Source organism: Saimiri boliviensis, chromosome 11 (assembly GCF_048565385.1).
Source record: "Saimiri boliviensis isolate mSaiBol1 chromosome 11, mSaiBol1.pri, whole genome shotgun sequence".
NCBI lineage: Eukaryota > Metazoa > Chordata > Mammalia > Primates > Cebidae > Saimiri > Saimiri boliviensis.
Genome location: NC_133459.1, coordinates 6,715,573 through 6,741,008, shown reverse-complemented (window position 1 = coordinate 6,741,008; position 25,436 = coordinate 6,715,573). Strand labels below are relative to the sequence as shown.

Sequence of the window (25,436 nt, the reverse complement as noted above, 5' to 3'; positions counted from 1 at the left end):
CACAGTTCTCCTTCCTCGGTGCCCATGGGCGTGTTACCCACAGGCCTGGATTTTAATGAGAAACTAGTTTCCCTTGAGCTCTGGCATCCCACCACGTCCAAGAGGACGGGTCGGAACCAACCAAATAGCAACATGCAACTTGTGTCAACCTTGTCACCAAACGTCACACGTCTCCTAGAGTACAGGTCTCACAGAGTTTACCATGTTGAAGACATCAAAAACAAATATGAGAGATGTTTTACACTTGAAGAATGAACCCACGAGCTCAGAACACGCTGACATTGAAGAGAGCTATGATAACATTGTGATATGCCTCTCATTGTTGAAATTAAACCAATCCGAGTTCTCTGGAACAGAATGTTGTCACCACAAAACTGTTCTGTATCAGAGAGAACTTCAAAGTGAAATTCCACTGTAGAGTAATTCCGAAATCCCTCCTCGTGTTAGTGATATCAGGTGAAGACGCAGAGCCCGGGGCTCTCCTGTCAGGTTTCCGGGTTGAGTCCTACTCCCACTGCACACCAGCTGTGTCTTTGACCCAGTTATTTGACTCCCCCTGCCTTAGTTTATTTCTCTGTGAAACGAGGTCAATAACCATGCTTATTTCACAGGGCAGTTGTGAGGATTAAATAATTCATGTCAAGCACTTAGACTATCACCTGTCAGAGTAGATACATGCAAAGTAAACTTCGCTGTTTTTTCTTCCTGCTCCTGTTATGGTTTTCGTTACAGAAAAGAAAGGTGCAAATGGTCTGAAAGGTGTCAACTTTAGAAAGCTCTGTGGCTTCAGGATCTTGTTCTGTATTTTAGTTTCTAGGTTTTGTTGCCACCAGCTGCACAGTCAGATCTTGTACACAGGTTCACCCTACAAAACCTATTAGGAGAAATTTTGATAACCAAATTTTATAAACTTGACATTAAGTATTAAAATATGTACATATATTCAGGACCCAATAAATTCTTCCGACTGCTGAAATGGGGACTAACCCATTTATGCTGTAGATTGGATTGTGTGTGTGTGTGTGTGTGTGTGTGTGTGTGTGTGTGTGTGTGAAAAATCAGACCTTGGCGATGACTTTGAGCAGTAGGATATAAATAACTCCCACAAGCTTAGCATTCCAATAATGGAACATTAGGTGTAAATGGGTTAAATAAGCCAGTAAATTCCCAAGTGCCTGCATCTTCATCCTGCATACAGCAGGCGCTCACACTGGCCAACGCGAACACAGAATGCGGCTGAGAAAGCAAGGTTAACCAATGTGAGGGCCCCGACAGACCACAAGAGGCAGTTCTAAATGACACAGAACACACACTCAAAGATCTGTCAACACAGGGTAGGACAATTTCCTCACGTTTTACATGTACACAGTTTATTGTTTTTACTTAAAAAGACATCCAATTCAAATATTACTTATGATTAAAAACAAATTCAGAATTATACATTCAGTTGAAACAAAATTTCAATTTTGATTAAATATACACTGTGAATTATAATGAAGTTTCACTCAATTGCAAAACGATTCCGTTCATACAGCATCTTGTTTTTCATAAATCTTGACCTCTGACCAAAGAAAATACAGCTTCTGAATAACATTTATGTAAACGCTGAAGCCTACAACATACATTTTTACTTCCATTTTCTATAGTCATTAATATAAAAAGTTAATAAATTTGAATAACAAAGTTTAAAGTGGGGAGAGCCCCCTCGGGGGGCGGTGGTCCAGCTGCTGAGCCCCCTGCTCACCGCCAGCAGCAGGTGCAACCCGAGTGCATGGACATGTCCCCCCACAACAGGAGCGCTCCTCATGCTCTGACAGTTCTGTGACAAGCACCAGTTTCCAATAAAACCTCGTATAACATGTACTCCAGAAAATGTGTACTAAGGCAAAGAAATGAGCACGTTTGGATAATACAGCTATCCAGAAACGATGGAAAAGAAAGGCTTCTATTAGAGAACATAAGGCTTAAAATAGGCGTCTACGAATGCACAATGATCCTGATGGCTACAGATACTGCTTTTATTTACAGAAGCAAAAACTTTATTACTACAGAAGATCACTGACAGACAATCTACCGGCTGGTTGTTTCAAATTTGATTTTTTCTTCAAGCAAAAATACCACACAACCTGATCAACACACAAAGGCTTCAGAAATCACTTAAGTATCAAGATGGAGCAGAATATGAGAGCTATTTATAAAACGGGAATATCTGCATGGAACTGCTTAATATCAGAAAATTCAGGGACTGTCAGAGGCAGCATGTGAAAATAGTTCTGACACCTTAAGATGGAATTATCATCCAGAAAACCAGTAGTTCGAAAGAAAATCTGAGCTACGGGGATGGTCCTCGTGGATAAAAAGGTTGATTTTCCTAATCATTATCAGGATGCGTTTACAAAAAGCTGTAACACTTCAAAGGAGAAAGAAGCATTTCCCTAAAACCACCACAAAAAACAAAAACAAAAACAAAAAAAAAGGGAAGACAAAAAATAAGTTAGTTTGTTGCAAGTTATATAAAGACAAAAGGTTACTGTAACCTTCATTTTGTATTTTTTTTCCTGACTTCCAGGGGTGTGAATTTCATGTATCATTCCAAGTTTGAGAAGGAATCAGTGACTTCTCTAAAGAGCACCAGAGAGTGAGCTGATTTATCAATTAAACAATCACACTCACTTCTCAAAAGACACAACTACAACCGCCATAGAAAGCACTGACTGCAGGAACTGCAAGGCCCCGTGGGAAGGACAACTGAGCTTGCCTTGACGTTTTCTCCTGTGCAATCCCCATGACACTTACCCTGTTCAAGGGCAAACAAAGGCAGAGCCAATCAGACCTCTGGTAGGGCTGGAGTGACCTCTTGTATAAATTGATTGGAAAGAAAGAGTTAACTGTTAGTTTTGGTAAGAATGAACATTTAAACACAGAAGTATACAAGAAGGTTACTAGCTTTTACATTACTTGTGAAACTTTTTACAGTTAAACAAAAACATTCAAAAGGGCAACACCATTGGTCGAATAAGCAGCTCTTTCATTTTCACATTACACATGTAAATGCTAACTTAAGCTCTCAAAAGAATACGCCTATGGTAAGCTGATCAATGTTTAAGACACGACTTTCAGAATTTCACTGGAAGGTGGAAGATCAGTAGGAAAGGCATCTGCAAGGATGAAGGTCAAAATTCAACCCTCAAAACCTGGTTATCCCAGATATGCTAATGGACAATATGTGCTAATGTGCTGTGAGAAAACCGGAATGTTTTATCTAAAGCAGGGGAACACCAGGTTGAACAAAGCCTACATGAATGTACTACATTTATGCAAACCATTATGAAAAGTATACGACCTGTAGACGGGAGTTCTTCAAGCACTCTAAGGTGAAAGTGACTGATGTAACAGGACAAAATAAATCACGCTAAGGTCTGGGGCTCATTCTAGCTAGACTTCTAATTATAATTTACTCTGGGTGACATCTGAACCAGAGATCCACATACCTCTTTACAGGCCATCCAGTCTCTTTAGAAGACAGCTCAACTTGAGAAAGAGCCTCATTGGCCATTTTAATGGATCAGGAACAAAGAGAAGAAAGACTTTGTACACAATGCCTGCTTCAAAAAGATTATGTGTGTTAAAATATCAAGAAGAAAAAATCTTAACATTCACTGATAACTTTATGGTCAAATATTTAAAAGTCCAGGACTTAAAAAGCTCTGTTTGTGTAACATGTCTTGGAAAGGGTACGAAGGTTCATCCTCAGTCGCTCAACTGCTGTCTTCTGCCTGACCACTGGATGTGGCCACGTCATCCGCTGAATCTGCACTTTCGCAAGTGTCACAGGCCTCCAAAAAAGAACAAAAGCAGGCGCATTAGTTGATGTAAATGTCACCCGAAGAGTTTTAAAACAGTAAAAGGCTGGTCAAGCAACATGTTTCTAACTCCCCAACTTATTCACGTCTGAAAACATTCATTAGAGCTCATTCTTTATTATTAAAAGGCAAATGACAATTGTTTAAATACAGTCATGTGCCGCACGGCGTTTTGGTCAACAACAGACTACATATGTAATGGTGCTCTTTCTTTTAAGATTATCCCACTACATTTCTATGGCATCTTTTCGATGTTTAGATACCCAAGTACCACTGTGTTACAACTGACTACAGTATTCAGGCTAGTAACAGCTGTATAGGTTTGTAGCCTAGAATCAAACGGCTGCCCCATAGAGCCTGGGAGTGAGTGTAGCAAGCTACCCCACCTCGGTCTGTGCGAGCACACTCTAGGATGCTTGCACAAAACATCCCCATCACTAAGTGGTGCATGGACTGCGCTTTTGTTTAAATTGCTGTCGGGCTCATCCTATACGCCCTTTAAATAGACACGTATAGTGTCTATTTAATACCAGAAGAACAACACTGAAAAAAAACAAAGGCACTTAACAGTAACCAGCCCAGCTCCCGCTTTTTGGTGAGACCCTATCCAGTCATTCTTACATGACAGACACTCATGCTTTTCTTCGAAAATGGAGACGGGGAGAGGATTCTGCGAAGATGGCAGAGTAGGAGGACTAGGACCATCTCCTCACCTAGACAACAACTGCACTGACAAGATCAGTCCGAGGTGACTATTGGGAACGCGAGTGTATTTGAAGGCCTGCAACGTCCCGGGGAATGCTCAGAGGGTAAGCTGTGGTTGCCTGTGGTCAGTTTCAGCTTGAAGCACAGTAGCAACTACCCGTCCCTGACCCTGGGCAAGGCCCGAATCCTGGAGCAGCTTGCACACGGTCCGTGGGAGTCAGCGTGGGAAACAAGGCCCCTGTCTTCCAACAGTCAAAAAATGGAAACAATCATCAATACACCCTGGGAAAGGAGAGAATCTGGTTTCCAGAATTACGACTTTATTACATTCAAATGTCTATTTTCAACCAAAAAAAAAAAAATAATCAAGGCATACAAAGAAACTGCAACGTACAGCCCCAGCGTGTCCAACCTGCCGTCCATGAGCCACATGAGGCACACGATGGGTTTGAATCTGGCCCAACACAAGTTTGTAAACTTTATTAAAACATGAGGGTTTTTTTTTTGGTGACTTACTATTTTTTTGCTCATTAGCTATTGTTAGCATATTTTATGTGCGGCCCAAGACAATTCTTATTCTTACAGTGTGGCTCAGGGAAGCCAAAAGATTGGACACTCCTGGTATAGGCCATTCAAAGGAAAAAAATAAACCAATTGCAAAAGTCTCTGAGAAAGACCAGATAAAAGAATTGCTAGACAAGTATTTTAAAACAACTGAAAGATGATCAAAGAACTTGGGGGCACAGTGGCTCATGCCTGTAATCCCAGCACTTTTGAAGGCCCAGGCAGGTGAAATGGCTTGAGCCTGGGCAACATAGTGAGACCCCATCTCCAAAAAAATAAAATAAAATAAAGTTAGCCAGGCATTGTGGCACACACTTGTAGTCCCAGCTACTTGATAGGATCACCTCAAACTAGGAGGTGGCAGCTGCCGTGAGCTGTGATCATGCCACTGCACTCCAGCCTGGGTGACAAAGTGAGACTGCTTTAACAAAAAAAAGAAAAACAAAAAAAGAAAAAAAAAAAAAAAGATGGGTGCAGTGGCCCATGCCTATAATCCCAGCACTTCAGGAGGCCAAGGCAAGTGGATTGCTTGAGCTCAAGAGTTCAAGACCAGCCTGGGCAACGTGGCAAGACCCATCTCTACAAAAACTATAAAATTAGCTGGGCATGGCACTGTGTGCCAGCTGCTTGGGAAGCTGATGTGGCAGGACTGCCTGAGCTCAGGAGGCTGAGGCTGCAGTGAGCCAGGATCATGCCATTGCATTCCGGCCTAGGTGACAGAGTGAGGCCTTGTCTTAAAAAAAAAGAAAAGAAAAATATGATGAAAGAATTAAAGAGGAGATGCTGGGAAGATGGCCGCCTAAGAACAGCTCAGGACTTCAGCTCCCAGTGAAAGTGCAGAGGGTGAGTGGACGCCGCATTTCCAGACGAACTCTTATTGCCCACAGACCAGGAGATACCCAGGCAGAGGGGTCGCCAGCGTCGCAGTCCCAGCCGGTGCGGCTGTTTTGGCCCCCGTGGGGCTGATTCCGCCCGCGCGGCTGCTGTGACCACGCCCTGTGGCTGCGGTTCTCCGTACAAAAGCCACTGGTCTGGGAGCCCTCTTAGCTGGCGAGCAGAGCCCTGAGACGGCAGAATAGCCCATTCATCTGAAATAGCGAGTCAGGCCAGGAGATTCCTAGGCAAAAAATCCACCAGGAGCCGGCGCCGCGGTTCGAGCCGACTCCGTGAGCCGCAGCAAGGGAGATCCCGGCGTCTTTTCAACAAGCGACCGGAACGCGGCGTCGTTCAACTTAAAAGAAAAGACTCTGAGTCAGGGAGCCAGGTGATCAGGCTCGGTTGGTCCCACCCCTCCACCCCCAACAACAACGAAAACAAAAACAGTAATTGGAAACCCTCTGGGTTGAGCCCTTCAAACCAAGCACCGCTGAACCCGGAGGGTCCGGCTCGGTGGGGGAGGGGCTTCCGCCATTACTGAGACTCTCCACCGCTAGGGAGGCAGGCTGCCGTTGCCGAGGCAACCCGCCACAACAGAGAGAGTCCGCCATAACAGAGGCGGGCCCACCATTGCCGAGACAGTTCTAACTACGCCCATATAAAAAGGACTACAGGGAAGAGCTCAGGGCAGCTAGGCGGAGCCCACAGCAGCTCAGCAAAGCCCCTGCGGGCAGGCAGTGGCTAGGCCTGCTGCTAGCTGGGCAGGTCCGACCTGAAAGAAAAATCAAAAAAGGCAGTAGTGCAACGGAAACTCATAAAGCTCCAACTCCCTGGGACAGAGACAGACAACAGGTGGATAAACACACAAAAATGGGAAGAAACCAGCGCAAAAAGGATGAAAACTCCCGAAACCAGAACACCTCGCCTCCTAAAAGGGATCACAACTCCTCACCAGCAAGGGAACCAGACCGGATGGAGAAGGAGGGTGATGAAATGACAGAATCAGACTTCAGAAGGTGGGTAGTAAGAAACTACAGTGAGCTAAAAGAACATGTTCTAACCGAACGCAAAGAAAAGAGGAACCTTGAAAAAAGATTGGACGAACTGCTGACGAGAATGGACAGCATAGAGAGGAGTATAAGTGAATTGATGGAGCTGAAAAACGCAACACGAGAACTTCGTGAAGCATGCACAAGCTTCAACAGCCGAATTGACCAAGCAGAAGAAAGGATATCAGAGGTCGAAGATCAACTCAATGAAATAAAAAGAGAAGGCAAGAACAGAGAAAAAAGCGCAAAAAGGAATGAACAAAATCTTCAAGAAATGTGGGACTATGTGAAAAGACCTAATCTACGTCTGATAGGTGTACCTGAATGTGATGAAGAGAATGAATCCAAGCTGGAAAATACTCTTCAGGATATTATCCAGGAAAACTTCCCCAACCTAGCAAGGCAGACCAATATTCAAATCCAGGAAATACAGAGAACACCACAAAGATATTCCTCAAGAGCAACCCCAAGGCACATAATCGTCAGATTCACCAGGGTTGAAATGAAAGAGAAAATGCTAAGGGCAGCCAGAGAGAAAGGTCGGGTTACCCACAAAGGGAAGCCCATTAGACTCACAGCAGATCTCTCAGCAGAAACCCTACAAGCCAGAAGAGATTGGGGGCCAATATTCAACATCCTTAAAGAAAAGAACTTTCAACCCAGAATCTCCTATCCAGCCAAACAAAGCTTCATAAGTGAAGGAAAAATAAAATCCTTTGTGAACAAGCAAGCACTCAGAGATTTCATCACCACCAAACCTGCCCTACAAGAACTCCTGAAAGAGGCTCTACACATATAAAGGAACAACCAGTACCAGCCACTCCAAAAACACACCAAATGGTAAAAGAGCATCAACACAATCAAGAATCTGCATCGACTAACCAACAAAACAGCCAGGTAGCATCAAAATAACAGTATCAAATTCACACATAACAATACTATCCCTAAATGTCAATGGACTAAATGCCCCAATCAAAAGGCACAGACTGGCAAATTGGATAAAAAGCCAAAACCCATCAGTGTGCTGTATCCAGGAAACCCATCTTACATGCAAGGATACACAAAGGCTCAAAATAAAGGGATGGAGGAAGATCTACCAAGCAAATGGAGAGCACAAAAAGGCAGGAGTTGCAATTCCTATCTCTGATAAAATAGACTTTAAAGCAACAAAGATCAAAAGAGACAAAGAAGGACATTACATAATGGTAAAAGGATCACTGCAACAAGAAGAGCTAACGATCCTAAATATATACGCACCCAATACAGGAGCACCCAGATACATAAGGCAAGTTCTTAATGACTTACAAAGAGACTTAGACTCCCACACAATAATAGTGGGAGACTTTAACACCCCATTGTCAATATTAGACAGATCAACCAGACAGAAAATCAACAAGGATATCCAGGACCTGAATACAGACCTGGAACAAGCAAACCTAATAGACATTTACAGAACTCTCCACCCCAAATCCACAGAACATACATTCTTCTTAGCACCGCATCACACCTACTCTAAAATTGACCACATAATTGGCAATAAATCACTCCTCAGCAAATGCAAAAGAACAGAAATCATAACAAACAGTCTCTCAGACCACAGTGCAATCGAGTTAGAACTCAGAATGCAGAAACTAACTCAGAACCGCACAGCTTCATGGAAACTGAATAACTTGCTCTTGAATGTTGACTGGATAAACAATGAAATGAAGGCAGAAATAAAGATGTTCTTCGAAACCAATGAGAACGAAGACACAACATACCAGAATCTCTGGGATACATTTAAAGCAGTCTCTAGAGGAAAATGTATAGCGATGAGTGCCCACATGAGAAGAAAGGAGAGATCTAAAATTGACACCCTATCATCAAAATTGAAAGAGCTAGAGGAGGAAGATCAAAAAAACTCAAAACCTAGCAGAAGACAGGAAATAACTAGGATCAGAGCAGAACTGAAGGAAATAGAGACACAAAAAACTCTTCAAAAAATCAATAAATCCAGGAGCTGGTTTTTTGAAAAGATCAACAAAATAGACAGACCACTAGCCAGATTAATAAAAAAGAAAAGAGAGAATAACCAAATTGATGCAATAAAAAACGATAAAGGGGATATCACCACAGATTCCACAGAAATCCAAACCATCATCAGAGATTATTACAAGCAACTCTATGCACATAAACTAGTAAACCTGGAAGAAATGGATAAATTCCTGGACACTTGCATCCTCCCAAGCCTAAACCTGGAAGAAGCCGAAACCCTGAACAGACCAATAACGTGGTCTGAAGTCGAGGCAGCAATAAAGAGCCTACCACCCAAAAAAAGCCCAGGTCCAGATGGGTTCACAGCTGAATTCTACCAGACATACAAAGAGGAGCTGATACCATTCCTTCTGAAACTATTCCAGACAATCCAAAAAGAGGGAATCCTTCCCAAATCATTTTACGAGACAAACATCATCCTGATACCAAAACCCGGCAGAGACTCAACAAGAAAAGAAAATTTCAGGCCAATATCCATGATGAACATAGATGCAAAAATCTTCAATAAAATACTGGCAAACCGATTGCAACAGCATATCAAAAAGCTCATCCACCATGATCAAGTAGGATTCATCCCGGGGATGCAAGGCTGGTTCAACATACGCAAGTCCATAAACGTAATTCACCACATAAACAGAACCAAAGACAAAACCCACATGATTATCTCGATTGATGCAGAGAAGGCTTTTGACAAAATTCAACAACCCTTTATGCTAAAAACCCTCAATAAACTAGGTATTGACGGAACGTATCTCAAAACAATAAAAGCTATTTACGACAAACCAACAGCCAATATCATACTGAATGGGCAAAAACTGGAAGCATTCCCTTTGAAATCTGGCACTAGACAAGGATGCCCTCTCTCACCACTCCTATTCAATATAGTACTGGAAGTTCTAGCCAGAGCAATCAGGCAAGAAAAAGAAATAAAGGGTATCCAAATTGGAAAGGAGGAAATCAAATTGTCTCTATTTGCAGATGACATGATTGCATATCTGGAAGACCCCATCATCTCAGCCCAAAATCTCCTGAAACTGATAAACAACTTCAGCAAAGTCTCAGGATACAAAATCAACGTGCAAAAATCACAAGCATTCCTATACACCAGTAATAGACTTCAAGAGAGCCAAATCAAGAACGAACTGCCATTCACAATTGCTACAAAGAGAATAAAGTACCTAGGAATATAACTAACAAGGAACGTAAAGGACCTCTTCAAGGAGAACTACAAGCCACTGCTCAACGAAATAAGAGAGGATACAAACAGATGGAGAAACATTCCATGTTCATGGTTAGGAAGAATCAACATCGTGAAAATGGCCATACTGCCCAAAGTAATTTACAGATTCAACGCTATTCCCCATCAAGCTACCAATGACCTTCTTCACAGAACTGGAAATAACCACCTTAAACTTCATATGGAACCAAAAGAGAGCCCGCATAGCCAAGTCAATTCTAAGCAAAAAGAACAAAGCAGGAGGCATCACACTACCGGACTTCAAACTATACTACAAGGCTACAGTAATCAAAACAGCATGGTACTGGTACCAAAACAGAGATATAGACCAATGGAACAGAACAGAGGCCTCAGAGGAAATACAACATACCTACAACCATCTGATCTTCGACAAACCTGACAAAAACAAGCAATGGGGAAAGGACTCCCTGTTTAATAAATGGTGTTGGGAAAACTGGCTAGCCATGTGCAGAAAGCAGAAACAGGACCCCTTCCTGACACCTTACACCAAAATTAACTCCAGATGGATTAAAGACTTAAACATCAGACCTAATACCATAAAAACCTTAGAAGAAAATCTAGGCAAAACCATTCAGGACATAGGTGTAGGCAAGGACTTCATGACCGAAACGCCAAAAGCAATGGCAACAAAAGCCAAAATAGACAAATGGGACCTAATCAAACTCCACAGCTTCTGCACGGCAAAAGAAACAGTCAGTAGAGTGAATCGGCAACCAAAAGAATGGGAAAAAATTTTTGCAGCCTACCCATCTGACAAGGGGCTGATATCCAGAATTTACAAAGAACTAAAGCAGATCTACAAGAAAAAAACAAACAAGCCCATTCATAAATGGGCGAAGGATATGAACAGATACTTTACAAAAGAAGACATACAGGAGGCCAACAAACATATGAAAAAATGCTCATCATCACTGGTCATCAGAGAAATGCCAATCAAAACCACACTGAGATACCATCTCACACCAGTTAGAATGGCGATCATTAAAAAATCGGGAAACAACAGATGCTGGAGAGGACGTGGAGAAATAGGAACACTTTTACACTGTTGGTGGGAATGTAAATTAATTCAACCATTGTGGAAGACAGTGTGGCGATTCCTCAAGGACCTAAAAATAGAAATCCCATTTGACCCAGCAATCCCATTACTGGGTATATATCCAAAGGATTATAAATCATTCTACTACAAGGACACGTGCACACGAATGTTCATTGCAGCACTGTTTACAACAGCAAAGACCTGGAACCAACCCAAATGCCCAACGATGATAGACTGGATAGGGAAAATGTGGTACATATACACCATGGAATATTACGCAGCCATCAAAAACGATGAGTTCACGTCCTTTGTAGGGACATGGATGAACCTGGAAACCATCATTCTCAGCAAACTGACACAAGAGCAGAAAATCAAACACCATATATTCTCACTCATAGGCGGGTGTTGAACAATGAGAACACATGGACACAGGGAGGGGAGCATTACACACTGGGATCCGTTGGGAGGAAATGGGGGAGGGGCGGGAGGGTGGAGAGGTGGGAAGAGATAGCATGGGGAGAAATGACAGATACAGGTGAGGGGACGGAAGGCAGCAAACCCACTGCTATGTGTGTACCTATGCAACAATCTTGCATGTTCATCACATGTACCCCAAAACCTAAAATGCAATAAAAAAAAAAGAAAGAATTAAAGAAAGGCATGGAGAAAAATCAAGAAAACAATGTATAAACAAATGGAAATATCAATAAAGAGACAGAAAACCTAAAAAGAAGCCAGAAAGAAATTCTGTAAATAAAAAGTACAAAACTGAAATAAAAAATTCACTAGAGGGATTCAAAAGCAGATGTGAGCAGGCAGAAGGAAGAATCTGTGTATGAAGACAGGACAATTGAAATTGTCAAGTCTGAGAAACAAAAAGAAAAAACACTGAAGAAAAGTCAACAGAGCCTGGAGGACATGTGGGATACCATCAAGTGGACCAACTTATGCACTATGGAGGTCCCAGAGGAAAAAAAAAGAGAAAGAGGCAGAAAGATTATTTAAAAAAAAAAAAAAAAAGGGGGGGGGGCTGGAAACTCCCCAGATTTGATGAAAGACATGAATACAAACATCCAAGAGCTAAATGAACTCCAACTAGGATGTACTCAGAATCAGAGATCCACACTGAGACACACTGTAATTAAATAGCATGAAGTCAAAAACAAAGAGAATCTTAAAAGCAGCAAGGGAAAAGCAACTCGTCACATGCAGAAGATTCTTGACAAGGTTATCAGCAGATATCTTAGAAGGCAGTGGCCCATTGTATTCAAAGTGCTTAAAGAAAAAAAACCTGTCAACTAAGAAATCCTTTGTCTGGCCATACTGATCTTCAAAAGTAAGGGAGAAGTGAAGACATTTCCAGATAAACAAAAGCCAATGGAGTTTGATACCACTAGACTTATCATCCAAGATATGCTAAGAGGAGTCCTTCAGGGTTGAAATGAAAGGACACCGACAGTAACTTGAAGCTGTATGAAAAAATAAAGATTCCAGTGAAGGTAAATATTATTATTGCAACAGTGATGTATAATTCCACTTTTTGTTTTTAAGAAACTAATACATTCAAAGAAACCTAGTCTATACAAGCTAGTATTATTTTAACTTTGATTTGTAATCCCATATTCTGATGTCTATATAATAGATTAATGCATAAAAATGATTATATTTTTGGAAGCACAATGTACAAATACCTAATTTTATACCTTCGGTAACTGAAAGAAGATGGAGATGGAACTCTATAGAAGCAGAGTTTTTGTAGGTTATCAAAGTTGAGCTGTTTATAAATTCAAACTGGAGTGATATAATGTTAGAATGCTGAATGTAATCCCCATGGTTATCACAAAGAAAATAGCTACACAATATACACAACAGGAAAAGAGCAGGGCATTACATTTCACTTCAAGAAACCACCTAAACACAAAAGATGACACTAATACAGGAAATGAGGGGAAAAAAACATTTAAGGCACATAGAAAACAAATAGCAAAGTGACACAAGTAAGCCCTTCTTTACCAGTAATTACTTTAAATGTAAATGGGCTAAATTCACCAATCAAAAGAGACTGACAGAACAAATTTTTTAAAGCACCATTCAGATATATGCTATTTACTCACTTTAGATGCAGACACAAATAAGTTGAAAGGATGTAAAAAGATATTACATGCAAATAGTAACCAAGAGAGAGTTATAACAAGACAAATAATGTATGATTCCACTCATAAGGTGTGTAGAGTAGTCAAGTTCATACGTCTCTCGCCTGTAATCCCAGCACTTTGGGAGGCTCAGGCAGGTGGATCACGTGAGGTCAGGACTTTGAGACCAGCCTGGCCAACATGGTGAAACCCTGTCTCTAGAAAAATTAGCTGGGCATGGTGGTGTGCACCTGCAATCCCAGCTACTCTGGAGGCTGAGGCAGGAGAATTGCTTGAACCTGGGGGCAGAGGTTGCAGTAAGCCAAAAAACATGCCACTGCACTCCAGTGTGGGCCAGAGAACAAGACTCTGTCTCAAAAGGAAAAAAAAAAAAAAAAAGCAAAAAGAGAAAGTAGACCCGTGGTTGTAAAGGGTTGGGAGAAGGAGGAAAGGGGAAGTTATTTATTTTTTTTAACTGTTTTTGGGCCCTGGGTACATGCGCATGTCCTGCATCCCGCAGCACTGCTGCACAGGTACACGTATGCCATGGTGGTTTGTCGTCTCCATCTCCCCACCCACCCGTTGCCTACGTCAGGCATGTCTTCTGGTGCTACCCCCTCCATCCTCCCCGCCTTACCCCACTGTCCCTCCCCTTCATCCCCCAACCTAGCCCTGTAAGCGCTGTTCCCTTCTTGTGCCCAAGAGCTTTCATTGCTCATCACACGCCTATGAGTGAAAACATGCGGTGTTTGGTTTTCTGTTCTTGTGTCAGTTTGCTGAGAATGATGGTTTCTAGGTTCATCCATGTCTCTACAAAGGACACGAATTCATCGTTTTTTATGGCTGCGTATGGTATATATGTGCCAAATTTTTTTGTCCAGTCTATCATCAATGGGCATTTGGGTTCGTTCCAGGTCTTTGCTATCGTGAACAGCATCCCATCGAACATATGTGTGCATGTGTCTTTATGACAGAATGATTTATAATCCTTTGGGTATATACCCAGTAATGGGATTGCTCAGTCACATGGAATTTCCATTTCTAGATCCTTGAGGAATTGCCACACAGTCTTCCATGATGGCCGAACTAATTTATACTCCCACCAACAGTGTAAAAGTGGGGGAAATTATTGTTGAATGGGTAGAGTTTCAGTTTTGCAAAATGAAGAGTGTTCTGGAGATGGATAGTGGTGATTGTTGCATGTGAAAATAATTAATATTACCAAATTATATACATAAAAATAGTTCAGAAGGTAAATTTTATGTTATGTGTATTACACCACAATAAAAAAGTGTTAATTTTTAAGAAGGGGGGAATAGGATTTCATTGTTTTGCTTACTTTGTAAGCCTTAATATCACATCTTTTAAAAACACCTAACTTTATTCTCGTTTTTAAATATTTTTACACACAACACACACACACACACACACACACACACACACACACACACACACACAAACTCTTTTTCTTTTTTGAGACTGGCTAGAGTGCAGTGGTGACATCATAGCTTACCGTAGCCTCAATTTCCCAGGCTCAGGTGATCCTCCTGCCTCAGCCTCCTGAGTAGTTGGGACTATAGGTGCAAGCCACCACACCGTCTACTTTTTTGGATTTTTATTAGAGACGAGGTTTGGCTGTGCTGCCCAGCGTGGTCTCCAACTCCTGATCCTCTCGCCTTGGCTGCCCAAAGTGCTGGGATTACAGACGTGAGCCACTGGGCTAGGCCTATTTGCTATTGTTTTTATTTTGACTCTTCAACCTCCCATAACTTGATACTTGTGGGAATAAAGACCTCATTACTAGTACAACCATCTCTACCATTACCACAGCTGCTACCAACACTGGTTGGAACCAGTGTTAAATCAAAGCTTTACTGGTTCAGGGTATTCACAAATGATCTCATTGAGAAGATCTCATAACAGCAAAAAGACACTTAGGTCCCATTAAAGTTTCTGCTTGGCATGAATATTACCTCTGGTGTGAATCTTACATCTTTTTTTTAACTCTTTTAAGACATGCAGACATATCTGAAATACATAACAAGTCACATGGCAAAGGCACCCAATCACACATCAACGCAGGTGTTTTGACTCTTTGTTGTCTCCCAACTTTTAGCTGGTGGAAGCAAAAAACCACTTGGATGCAAAAAGATCTGTGTTCAAAACCCTAGGAACTGCATGACCTTGTACTAATTATTTAACCTGTGTACACCTTACTTGTTGCTTACTGGCAAAGAGAAAATAACAACACCTACCACAGAGGTAAACTGTGAAGATTAAAGTTTGTAGTGGGATCATGCAAAAGCGCGGCTTACATGAAAACCACTAGCTGTTAAAAACACGCGAGTAGATGACAGCCATTATTACTGTGCTTACTTGAACGTCAATTTCCTGAGGGATAGCCTGGCTTTGAATCCAATTATACACCTTGGCCAGCTCCTCCTGTTGCCCATGAGAAAACTGGGGCTGCTGCTGCTTCATACTCTCTAGCCTTTCTAGGTCTTCTTTTAGTACAACTTCTTTAACTCTGAAAACAAACAGAATCATAAGAGTGCTGAATCAGACACAGGGTTCTTACCATGTCATCTAGCAATATCATTTCTTTTTGGTTGGTAATACGCCTTACATTTCTAACATATGAGGCGTACAATTAAAAAATAACTAGAGCATTTCCTTGTCAAGTAGGTAGACTTTTTTCTTGGTGGAAACTATATGTATGATGTTTTAATGAGGTGTATGGAAGAAAGAGATTTCCCTTAGCTGTTTTCTTTCAGAACAAGGAAAAAAAAAAATCAAGAATCTAAAACGAAAAAGTTCTTGTACTTGTGTGCCATCGTGGAAAGCACAGACTTTGTTTCCTTGTCTCATGATGTGTAAGCTTTGCTTAGTCTAGATCTCAATATAGGTGGCATTATCACTGCCATCCTTATTTTAAGAAATCATTCATCATTTGATTTCAAATGAATAAATTTGAAAATACATTTTTCAAAGGGAAGTTATAAAACATTTAAACATTATTTTGTCTTTAAAAACACATTAATAAACCACAAGTTGGGCGCAGTGGCTCACACCTGCAATCCCAGCACTTTGGGAGGCTGAGGCGGGTGGATCACATGAGGTCAGTGGTTCAAGACCAGCCTGGCCAACATGATGAAACCCTGTCTCGGCCAGGTGCAGTGGCTCACGCCTGTAATCCCAGCACTTTGGGAGGCTGAAGTGGGTGAATCACTTGAGGCCAGGAGTTTGAGACCAACCTGAACAACATGGTGAAACCCCATCTCTACTAAAAATACAAAAAACTACCCAGATATGGTGGTGTATGCCTGTAATTCCAACTACTCAGGAGGCTGAGGCAGGAGAACCGCTTGAATCGGGGAGGCGGAGGTAGCAGTGAGCTGAGATCGCGCCACTGCACTCCAGTCTGGGCGACAGAGACTCTGTTTCAAAGAAAAAAAGGAAAACCAAAAACCCCATCTCTACTAAAAATGCAAAAATTAGCCAGGTGTGGTGGTGTGTGCCTGTAATCCCAGCTACTCAGGAGGCTGAGGCAGGAGATTGCTTGAAACTGGGAGGGAGAGGTTGTAGCGAGCCGAGATTGTGCCACTGCACTCCAGCCTGGGTGACTGAGACTCCATCTCAAAAAAGAAAAAAAGAAACCATGAAAATATAAAAAGTGGGTCTTTTAAAGTGCTTTCTTACCTCTCAGGTACCTGATACGTCATGAGAATGCACTCAGGTGTCTGCTGTATCATTCTCCAGATGGACTCTTCGGTGACACTGGGAAATATTTCTTTTTTCTGTACATCCTGAGATTGCTGCCCATTTTGGGGGATTTCAGAAGAATAAGCACTACTAGTAAAGTATATACTGCAGTCGCTGCTTCCTGTCAAAAATCAACAACAAATAATTAGAAAAGACCTGTCTGACTGATTTGCCAAGCTGGTTCTCATTCTTCAAAGACTCTTGCTTCATACAGTCCTCCTCATCTGCCAGCCCAACCGTTATTTCCAGGAAACATCCTCCTCCCTGTGAACAGCCTCCTGGTTCTCTGGTCTTCCCAAGATCTCTTTTTCCATTGCTAACGAGCTATCACTCTCAAGGCCACACACATTGTCCTCTGTCATCACCTGTAACTGTTCCATCTCCAAAATCATTAACATCTCAGCTTCCCTTTCTCATTGGCTTGTTCAATTATTTCAACTATAAATTTATCTGAGTCTTCCGGGAGTTCCTTCACTATTCAGGCTAAGTCCTCAGTTCGCCATTCAGTAACACACCTTGCAATACCTTAGACTCCTTTTTCCCTCTGACTTTTCGTAACTGTCAAAATGCCAACTCCAATAAAGCCAATTATTGACTTTGTTCTTACCTAAACCAAAGTTTAGGCAAATGCATGGAAAAACTCACATACGGGGTCCAGTGTTTCTACAATAAATTCATCACCACCAACCTCAAATGGACCATCAAAATGCCTGGGAATCCTGCTACCATTCTCTGGTCAATGCACTAATCTACCCCAGCAATGATTATTTTCAACTTCTCTATTTCCTCCCTCACTCTCACCTATTTTACGAAGAAAAAAGAAGGCATCAGAAAGCAAACTGCTCAGCTTCATGATACCAAACATACACAATTAATCATATATGTGCTCCCTCCTCCCCTTCCTCCTGTCACAAGAGAGAAACTTCACCCCAAAGACCACACTTTGATTGCTGCTTATGAAGCCTTAGGATCATTCCTTTCCTATCTTGCATTTGACTCTTCTAGATCCTTCTCCTTGACTCTGAAGGAATTAAAAATACAAAACAAAAAGATTTGTCTAATTTTTTTAAAAAAACTAAATATATGGGTAAACGCAATAAAAAATTTTCCTCATTAAAAAATATCTTTAGGTTGGGCATGGTGGCTTACACCTGTAATCCTGACACTTTGGGAAGCCAAGATGAGACCACTGCTTGAGGCCACGAGTCCAAAACCAGCCTGGGCAACATAGTGAGATCCCACCTCCATAAAAATAAAAAATCAGCTGAGTGTGGTGGTGTGTGCCTGTAGTCCTACCTACTCCGGAGGCTGAGGCTGAAGGATTGCTTGTGCCCAGGCATTTGAGGCTACAGTGAGCTATGACTGCACCAGCGCACTTTAGCCTGGGTAACAGAGTGAGACCCTGTGTCAAAAAAAACCACCACCACCACAACAAAAAACCCACACAAGAAGACTTTAAAAGGTTGTTACCGTTTAAAGCAAAAATAATAACAATGTTATTGTGGGCTTTTTTTTACACATGTTAAAAGGATGACAAAAATAGCACCAAAGACAAGGGGGAAATGGAAGTACTCCGTTTTAAGGTTCTAATACATAAAGCGACACAATAGGTATAATATTTGAAGGTAAACTGTGGTAAATAAAAGATGTACGCTGTAAATCCTAGAGCAGGCTGGGCATGGTGGCTCATGCCTGTAATCCCAGCACTTTGGGAAGCTGAGGTGGGCAGATCACCGGAGGTCAGAAGCTTGAGACCAGCCTGGTCAACACGGTGAAACACTGTCTCCACTAAAAATACAAAACAATCAGCTGGGTGTGGTGGCACATGTCTATAGGACTGGCTAACTGGGAAGCTGAGGCAAGGCAGGAGAACAGCTTGAACCTGGGAGGCAGAGGCTGCAGTGAGCCGAGATCACGCCACTGCACTCCAGCCCGACTCAGAGCGAGACTCAGTCTTCAAGAAAAAATAAAAATTAAAAAAAAGTAAATCCTAGAGCAAAAACTTAAAAAAAAAAATTGGTATACTTGAAAAGCCAACACACAATTAACCCAAAAGGCAAAAAAGAAAAAAAAAAAAGTGGGAGGAACAAAAAGAAAGGGCAGATGAGATCAACCGAAATCGCAGCAAGACAAAAGATTGGACTTAAACCTAACCATGTTAATAGTCACGTTAAATGTAAACAGCCTAAGCAAGCACTGCAGTAAAAGGCCGAGATCATCATATGGATCAAAAGCAATACCCAACTCCGTGGTGGTTACAAGAGACTCACTCTAAATATAAAGACACGGAGAAGCTAAAAGTAAAGAGATGAAAAACAAAATACCATGTAAACACTAATCAAAACAAAGCTGGACTGGAAACACTGATACGAGACAAAGCAGACTTCAAAGCAAGACATATTTCCGGATAAAGAGATCAATTCGGCCGGCTGCGGTGGCTCACGCCTGTAATCCCAGCACTCTGGGAGGCCAAGGCGGGCAGATCACAAGGTCAAGAGATTGAGACCATCCTGGCAAACATGGTGAAACCCCGTGTCTACCAAAAACACAAAAATTAGCTGGGCGTGGTGGCATGCACCTGTAATCCCAGCTACTTGGGAGGCTGAGCTAGGAGAGTCGCTTTAACCTGGAAGGCAGAGGTTGCAGTGAGCCGAGATTGTGCCACAGCACTTGGGCCTGACAACAGAGTGGGACTCCGTCTCAAAAATAAAAAAAAAAGATCAATTCATCAAGAGGATGTAATCACCTTCAGTGTATATACACCTAATAAAAGACCTTCAAAATACATGAAGCAAATACTCATTGCACTATAAGAAAAAATAGAGATATCCACAATTACAGCTGGACATATAAGAGCTGTATCATAATAACTTGTAAAACAGATAGAAAATCAGTTAGAATAGAGAAGGTTGGATCCGTGTCATCAACCAACTTTATCTAATTTACATTTATAGAACACATGACTCAACAATAGCAGAACACATACTCTGTTCAAATGCACATGAAACATTCATCAAGATGGACCAAAACACAATGTCTCAGTAAATTTACAAATACAAAAAAAGTTATCTGACCACATTTAAATTGAAATTAATAAAATAAAAATATCTAAAAAGTCTCCACATATTAGGAAATCAAGCCTTTCTAAATAACTCAAAGATCAAAGAAGAAAATACAAGTGAAATTAGAAATATTTTAGACTGGCCAGGCCCAGTGGCATATGCCTGCAGTCCCAACTACTCAGGAAGCTGAAGGCCAGAGGGTTGTTGGGCCCAGGAGTTTGAGGCTGCAGTGAGCTGGGATCATACCACTGCACTCCAGCCTGGGAAGTCACGTGAGACCTTGGCTCAAAAAAAAAAAAAAAAAAAAAAAAAAAAAAAAAAAAAAAAACCTATTTAAGCTGAATGAAAATAAAAATATAACATACCAAAATTTGAGGGATGTAATGATGGTTAGAGCATTCAGTAATATTAAATGTTTATATTGGGGGAGAAAAACCTTAATTCAGTGATCTAAGCTTCTACCCTAAGAAATGAGAAAAAGAACAAATAAAATCCAAAATAAACAGAAAAGTAGTAATAAAAATTAGAGCATAGGCCAGATGTGGTGGCTCATGCCTGTAATCCCAGCACTTTGAGGCTGAGGTGGGCAAATCATGGGGAAACCCCATCTCTACTAAAGATAAAAAAAATTAACCAGGCATGGTGGTGGGCACCTGTAATCCCAGCTACTCAGGAGGCTGAGGCAGGAGAATCACTTGAACCCGGAAGGTGAAGGCTGCAGTGAGCCGAGATCACTGCACTCTAGCCCAGGCAGCAGTGCGAGACTCCGTCTCAAGAAAAAAAATTAGAGCATAAATCAATAAAATAACCCCCCACCACCACCAAAAAAAAAAAAAGGAAAAAAAAATCCACTGAGATCAAAAGTTGCTTCTTTGAAAAGTTATTAAAATTGATAAACATACAGTCAGATTGATCAGGAAAAAATACGAATACCAGCAGTAAGAGAGGTACATTACTATAAAACCCACAGACATTAAAAAGAAAAGGGAATATTATTAAAACTTTATGCCAATACACTCAACAAATTAGATGAAATAGATACATTTTTTTAGAAGATACAAATTACCAAAGATCACTAAGAAACTGATAACCTGATAAGACCTATATCTATTAGAGAATTTAAATTTGTTATTAAAATCCTTCTCACTGAGAAAACTCCGGGCCCAGAAAGATTCACTGGTAAATTCTACCAAACATACAAATAAGTAGCAACAGTTCAACACAAACTCTTCCAGAAAACAGAATAGCAAAGAATAGTTCCTAGCTCAATTTTGAGGCCAGAATTACCGATACCAAACAAAGACATTATAAGTAAAGAAAGGAAATGGACCAATATTCTGCACAGAGATGCAATAATGTGTAACAAAATATTAGAAAGATAATCCAACAACATATAAAAAAGGATAAAAGAGCATGACCAAATGCAAGGTTAATTTATTGTCAGAAAATGGAGGTAATTCACCACAGTAATAGAAGACGGGAGGAAAACCACATGAATATCTCAACAGATGCAGAAAAGGCATCTCAGCAGGGCAGCAGTAGAAGAGAACTTCCTCCATCTGATAAGGGCATTCAAGGAAAACTTACATTTAACATCATACTTAATGATGAAACACTAACTGCTTTCCCCTTAAGACTCTGAACCAGGCAAAAGTGTCTACGTTCCTATTTTTATTAAACACTTCGCTGGGGATCCTAGCCAGTTCAATGAGACAAGACAAATAAAGGCATACAGATGGAAAAAAAGAAGTAAAACTCTATTTGCAGATAATAAAGACGGTGTAGAAAAGTTCTGCAGAATCTACAAAAGAGCTGCTAAAACTAATAAAGGAGTTTAGCAAGACTGCAGAATGTAAGTTAAAAATACACAATTTGACTAAATTTCTATATGTTAACAACAAACAATTGCAAACTGAAAATTTTAGAAGCCATTTACAATAGCATCAACAATTATAAAATCCTTAAGAGATAAATTTAGCAAAATATGTCTAAGAGTTGCAGGCTGAAAACTATAAAACATTGCTGAGAAGAGGTAAAGACCTAAATAGAGAAATCCTACTTGTGGATCAAAATACTCAATATCATTAGGAAGATAATTCTTTGAAAACGGATCATCTATAGATTCAACACAATTTCAATCAAAACACCAGAAGACTTTTTTTTAGAAACTGAGAAATGGAATCTGTAATTTATATGGACAAAGGATCTAAAATATTCAAAATCATTTTGAAAGAAGAATTAAGTTGAGGGACTTACTTCACCAGACTTCAAGACTTACTTGAAAGTTACATTACTCCAAAGTGTGGTATTGGCCTAAAGCTGGCCATACAGATCAGTGGAACAGAAAAGAGAGTCCAGAAATAGACCCACACATATATGGTCAAGTGATTTTCAACAAAGGTGTCAAGGCAATTTAATGGGGGAAGGATTCATCCTTTAAACAAACAGGGCAGGAATAATTAGATATCCCAATGTAAAGAAAGTATATTGACCCTTCCTCATACCATACACAAAAATTAACTCAAAACGGATCACAGATCTAAGCTTTAAAGGCCACAGGGGGTGTCTCTCGTTTCAACAGCATCATGCTAACTGAAAGAATCCTAATACGGAAGACGGCATACTGTCTGATTCAATACATAAATTACAGAGAAAGCAAACTAAAGTGTTTCAAAGAAAGCAAACCAGTACCTGCCAGGAGACCAAAGGTCAGTGCAGAGACTGACTGGTGAGGGTCACAGAACTTTCTGGGGTGACAGAAATGTTCTATATGGTGATTGTGGTGGTGCTTACACGAAGGTGCACATCTGTCAGAATTCTTGTTTGTACTCCTAAAATCGGTGAATTTTATTGTGTGTAAACAGGCCCTCATTTTTTTTTTGACAAAAAGAAAAAAGTAAAAAATAAAAAATCCTGCTGTACTTCCACATCAGTGCCTGGGGTACACAGTGAGAGCTCATCACACAGTGAATGGAGTTTGAAACATTGATTGTCCTGATCCACTACCTGATGCTGAAGAACCAGTTCTGGATGGAGTCTCCCTGGGAGGTGACCCTCGGGACAGCACGCCGGCAGTAGGATGCGATGGAGTCTCCCTGGGAGGTGACCCTGGGGACAGCACGCTGGCAGTAGGACGTGATGGAGTTTCCCTGGGAGGTGACCCTGGGGACAGCACGCCGGCAGTAGGATGCGATGGAGTCTCCCTGGGAGGTGATCCCGTGGACAGTGTGGGGGTAGTAGCAGGACTGCCCTCACTGCTACTGTTGCCTATAACACACTGCTAGAAAGTAAGGGCACATGAAAAGAAACTTTAATCTTCTTACCACAAAATACAGTAGTCCTCCTTTATTGATGGTTTTGCTTTCTATAGCTTCAGTTACCTGTGGCCAACCGAGGTCCAAAAACAGTAAAGGGAAAATTCCAGAAACAGTTCCTAAGTTTAAAATTGTGAGCCATTCTCAGTAGTGTCATGAAGTCCTCAGCTGCCTCACTGCTTCCCTCCACACTGCATGTGCCACCCACCTGTTAGTCGCTCAGTAGTCGTCTTGGTTATCAGATCTACTGCGGTGGTATTGTAGTGCTTGTGTTCAAGCAACACTTTACTTAATAATGGCCCCAAAGTGCAAGAGTAATGATGCCCGCAATTGGGATATGCTAAAGATAAGTCATAAAGTGCTTCATTTAAGTGAAAAGGTGAAAGTTCTCAAGAAGGAAAGGAAAAAACCCGTATGCTGAGGGTGCTAAAATCTTAGGAAGAATGAATCTTCTATCCGTGAAACTGTGATGAGTATATTGCTATAACTGTCCTATTATTATTAGTCACTGCTGTTAAACTCTTACTGTTCTTAATTTATAAATGAAACTTTACCATAGTTATGTATAGTATTTAAAGGAAAAACACACAGTATATAGGGTTCAGAACTATCCGTGGTTCCCAGCATCCACCAGGGTCTGAAACATATCCCCTGGGTAAGGGAGACTACCGTAACTGGCAGATCTTCAACTTCATATGTTAAAGGGAATAAAATTTATATATATAAGTAAGAAGTAAAAGCTTTCCAGCCTAGCTCTAAGAATAAGTTCCTTTGTAAGTGATATGAAGGCAGTACTACTTTCTCAGTACCTACTACGTGCCAGGCACCGCACAGGTTTTTTTTGTTACTCAGCAAATACATATTGAACATTTTATATGTTCTAAGCACTGTGTCAAACACTAGGAATATAATAATGAACAAAACAAACTTCCAGCTTTCTAGGAGCGCCTACTGCATGGGGAGAAGTACTACATAAATACTACATCATTTAGCCGTCAGAGTAAGCTATGAGGGATTCACCTTTTCATTTTCCTAATAAGGAAACAGAAGCAAAGAAAGGTGAAATAACTTGTCTAAGCGAATCTACCTAACTAGTGACAGAGCTGGGGTTTGAATCCATGTCTTACTCGATAGCCCAGGTTTTATTCACTGTCATACATTCCCTTGCCTTAGATTTTTAGCAAGTACACTAATACTAGGCTTGCAAAAGTGAGCATATTTTCCTGATTTGGATCACAGATTTTGAATATCTGTTAAAGGAGGGTATTATACCTTGAAGGTCAAAGAAAAATTCGTGTAAATATTCACACTTGCCTTGGATTCTATACAGGAAGGTCAGATTCCAAAGTTTAACCTGCTAAATAAACCTGAGAATGGCTTTCTAGGTAAAGGGATGAAAAGTTAAAGGAAGCAGACCAAAAAAACTTTTGACTTTTAAAAAAATTACATGTTTAAGTGTGAAACTATAAACTGCCTTCTCTACTGATAATACAAATAAAGTAGCTGCTACTGCTTTATACACACCTGTTGTCCCGTGACTGTGCATGAAGAAGTACAATCGATAAATTGTCAGTATGGCTTATTCCCATCTTACCAGACCATAAGCCCAGTTGTAGGTAAGCAAATATATATTATAGGCAATGAACACTTAAGGGTAATACCTGGATCGAATTTTAAAAAGTGGAGGGAATCCAGTTCACATGAAAACTTGAAAGAAGCACTTTGGGAAAAACCTCACAAAGTAAGAATCCAGAATATAGACGATTCTTTCATGTCTACTT

General features: G+C 40.9%; 1 protein-coding gene across 9 annotated transcripts in view; it reads right to left on the bottom strand.

The window, feature by feature from the left end:
- Positions 1–1,343: 1,343 nt before the first annotated feature.
- The window catches only part of PER3 (period circadian regulator 3), a 69,447-nt gene continuing 45,354 nt past the window's right edge, over positions 1,344–25,436 (bottom strand). For 3 of the 9 annotated variants that reach the window (XM_039474332.2, XM_039474333.2, XM_039474339.2), the window contains 4 exons: positions 23,348–23,621; positions 17,217–17,400; positions 15,894–16,044; positions 1,344–4,810 (listed from right to left, as the gene is read on the bottom strand). In XM_039474332.2, coding sequence (XP_039330266.1) covers positions 4,700–4,810; positions 15,894–16,044; positions 17,217–17,400; positions 23,348–23,621 — 720 coding nt within the window. In that variant the 3' untranslated portion in view covers positions 1,344–4,699. The remainder of the gene's footprint in view (positions 4,811–15,893; positions 16,045–17,216; positions 17,401–23,347; positions 23,622–25,436) is intronic. The other 6 variants (XM_039474334.2, XM_039474335.2, XR_005580831.2 and 3 more) reach the window with 5 other exon arrangements.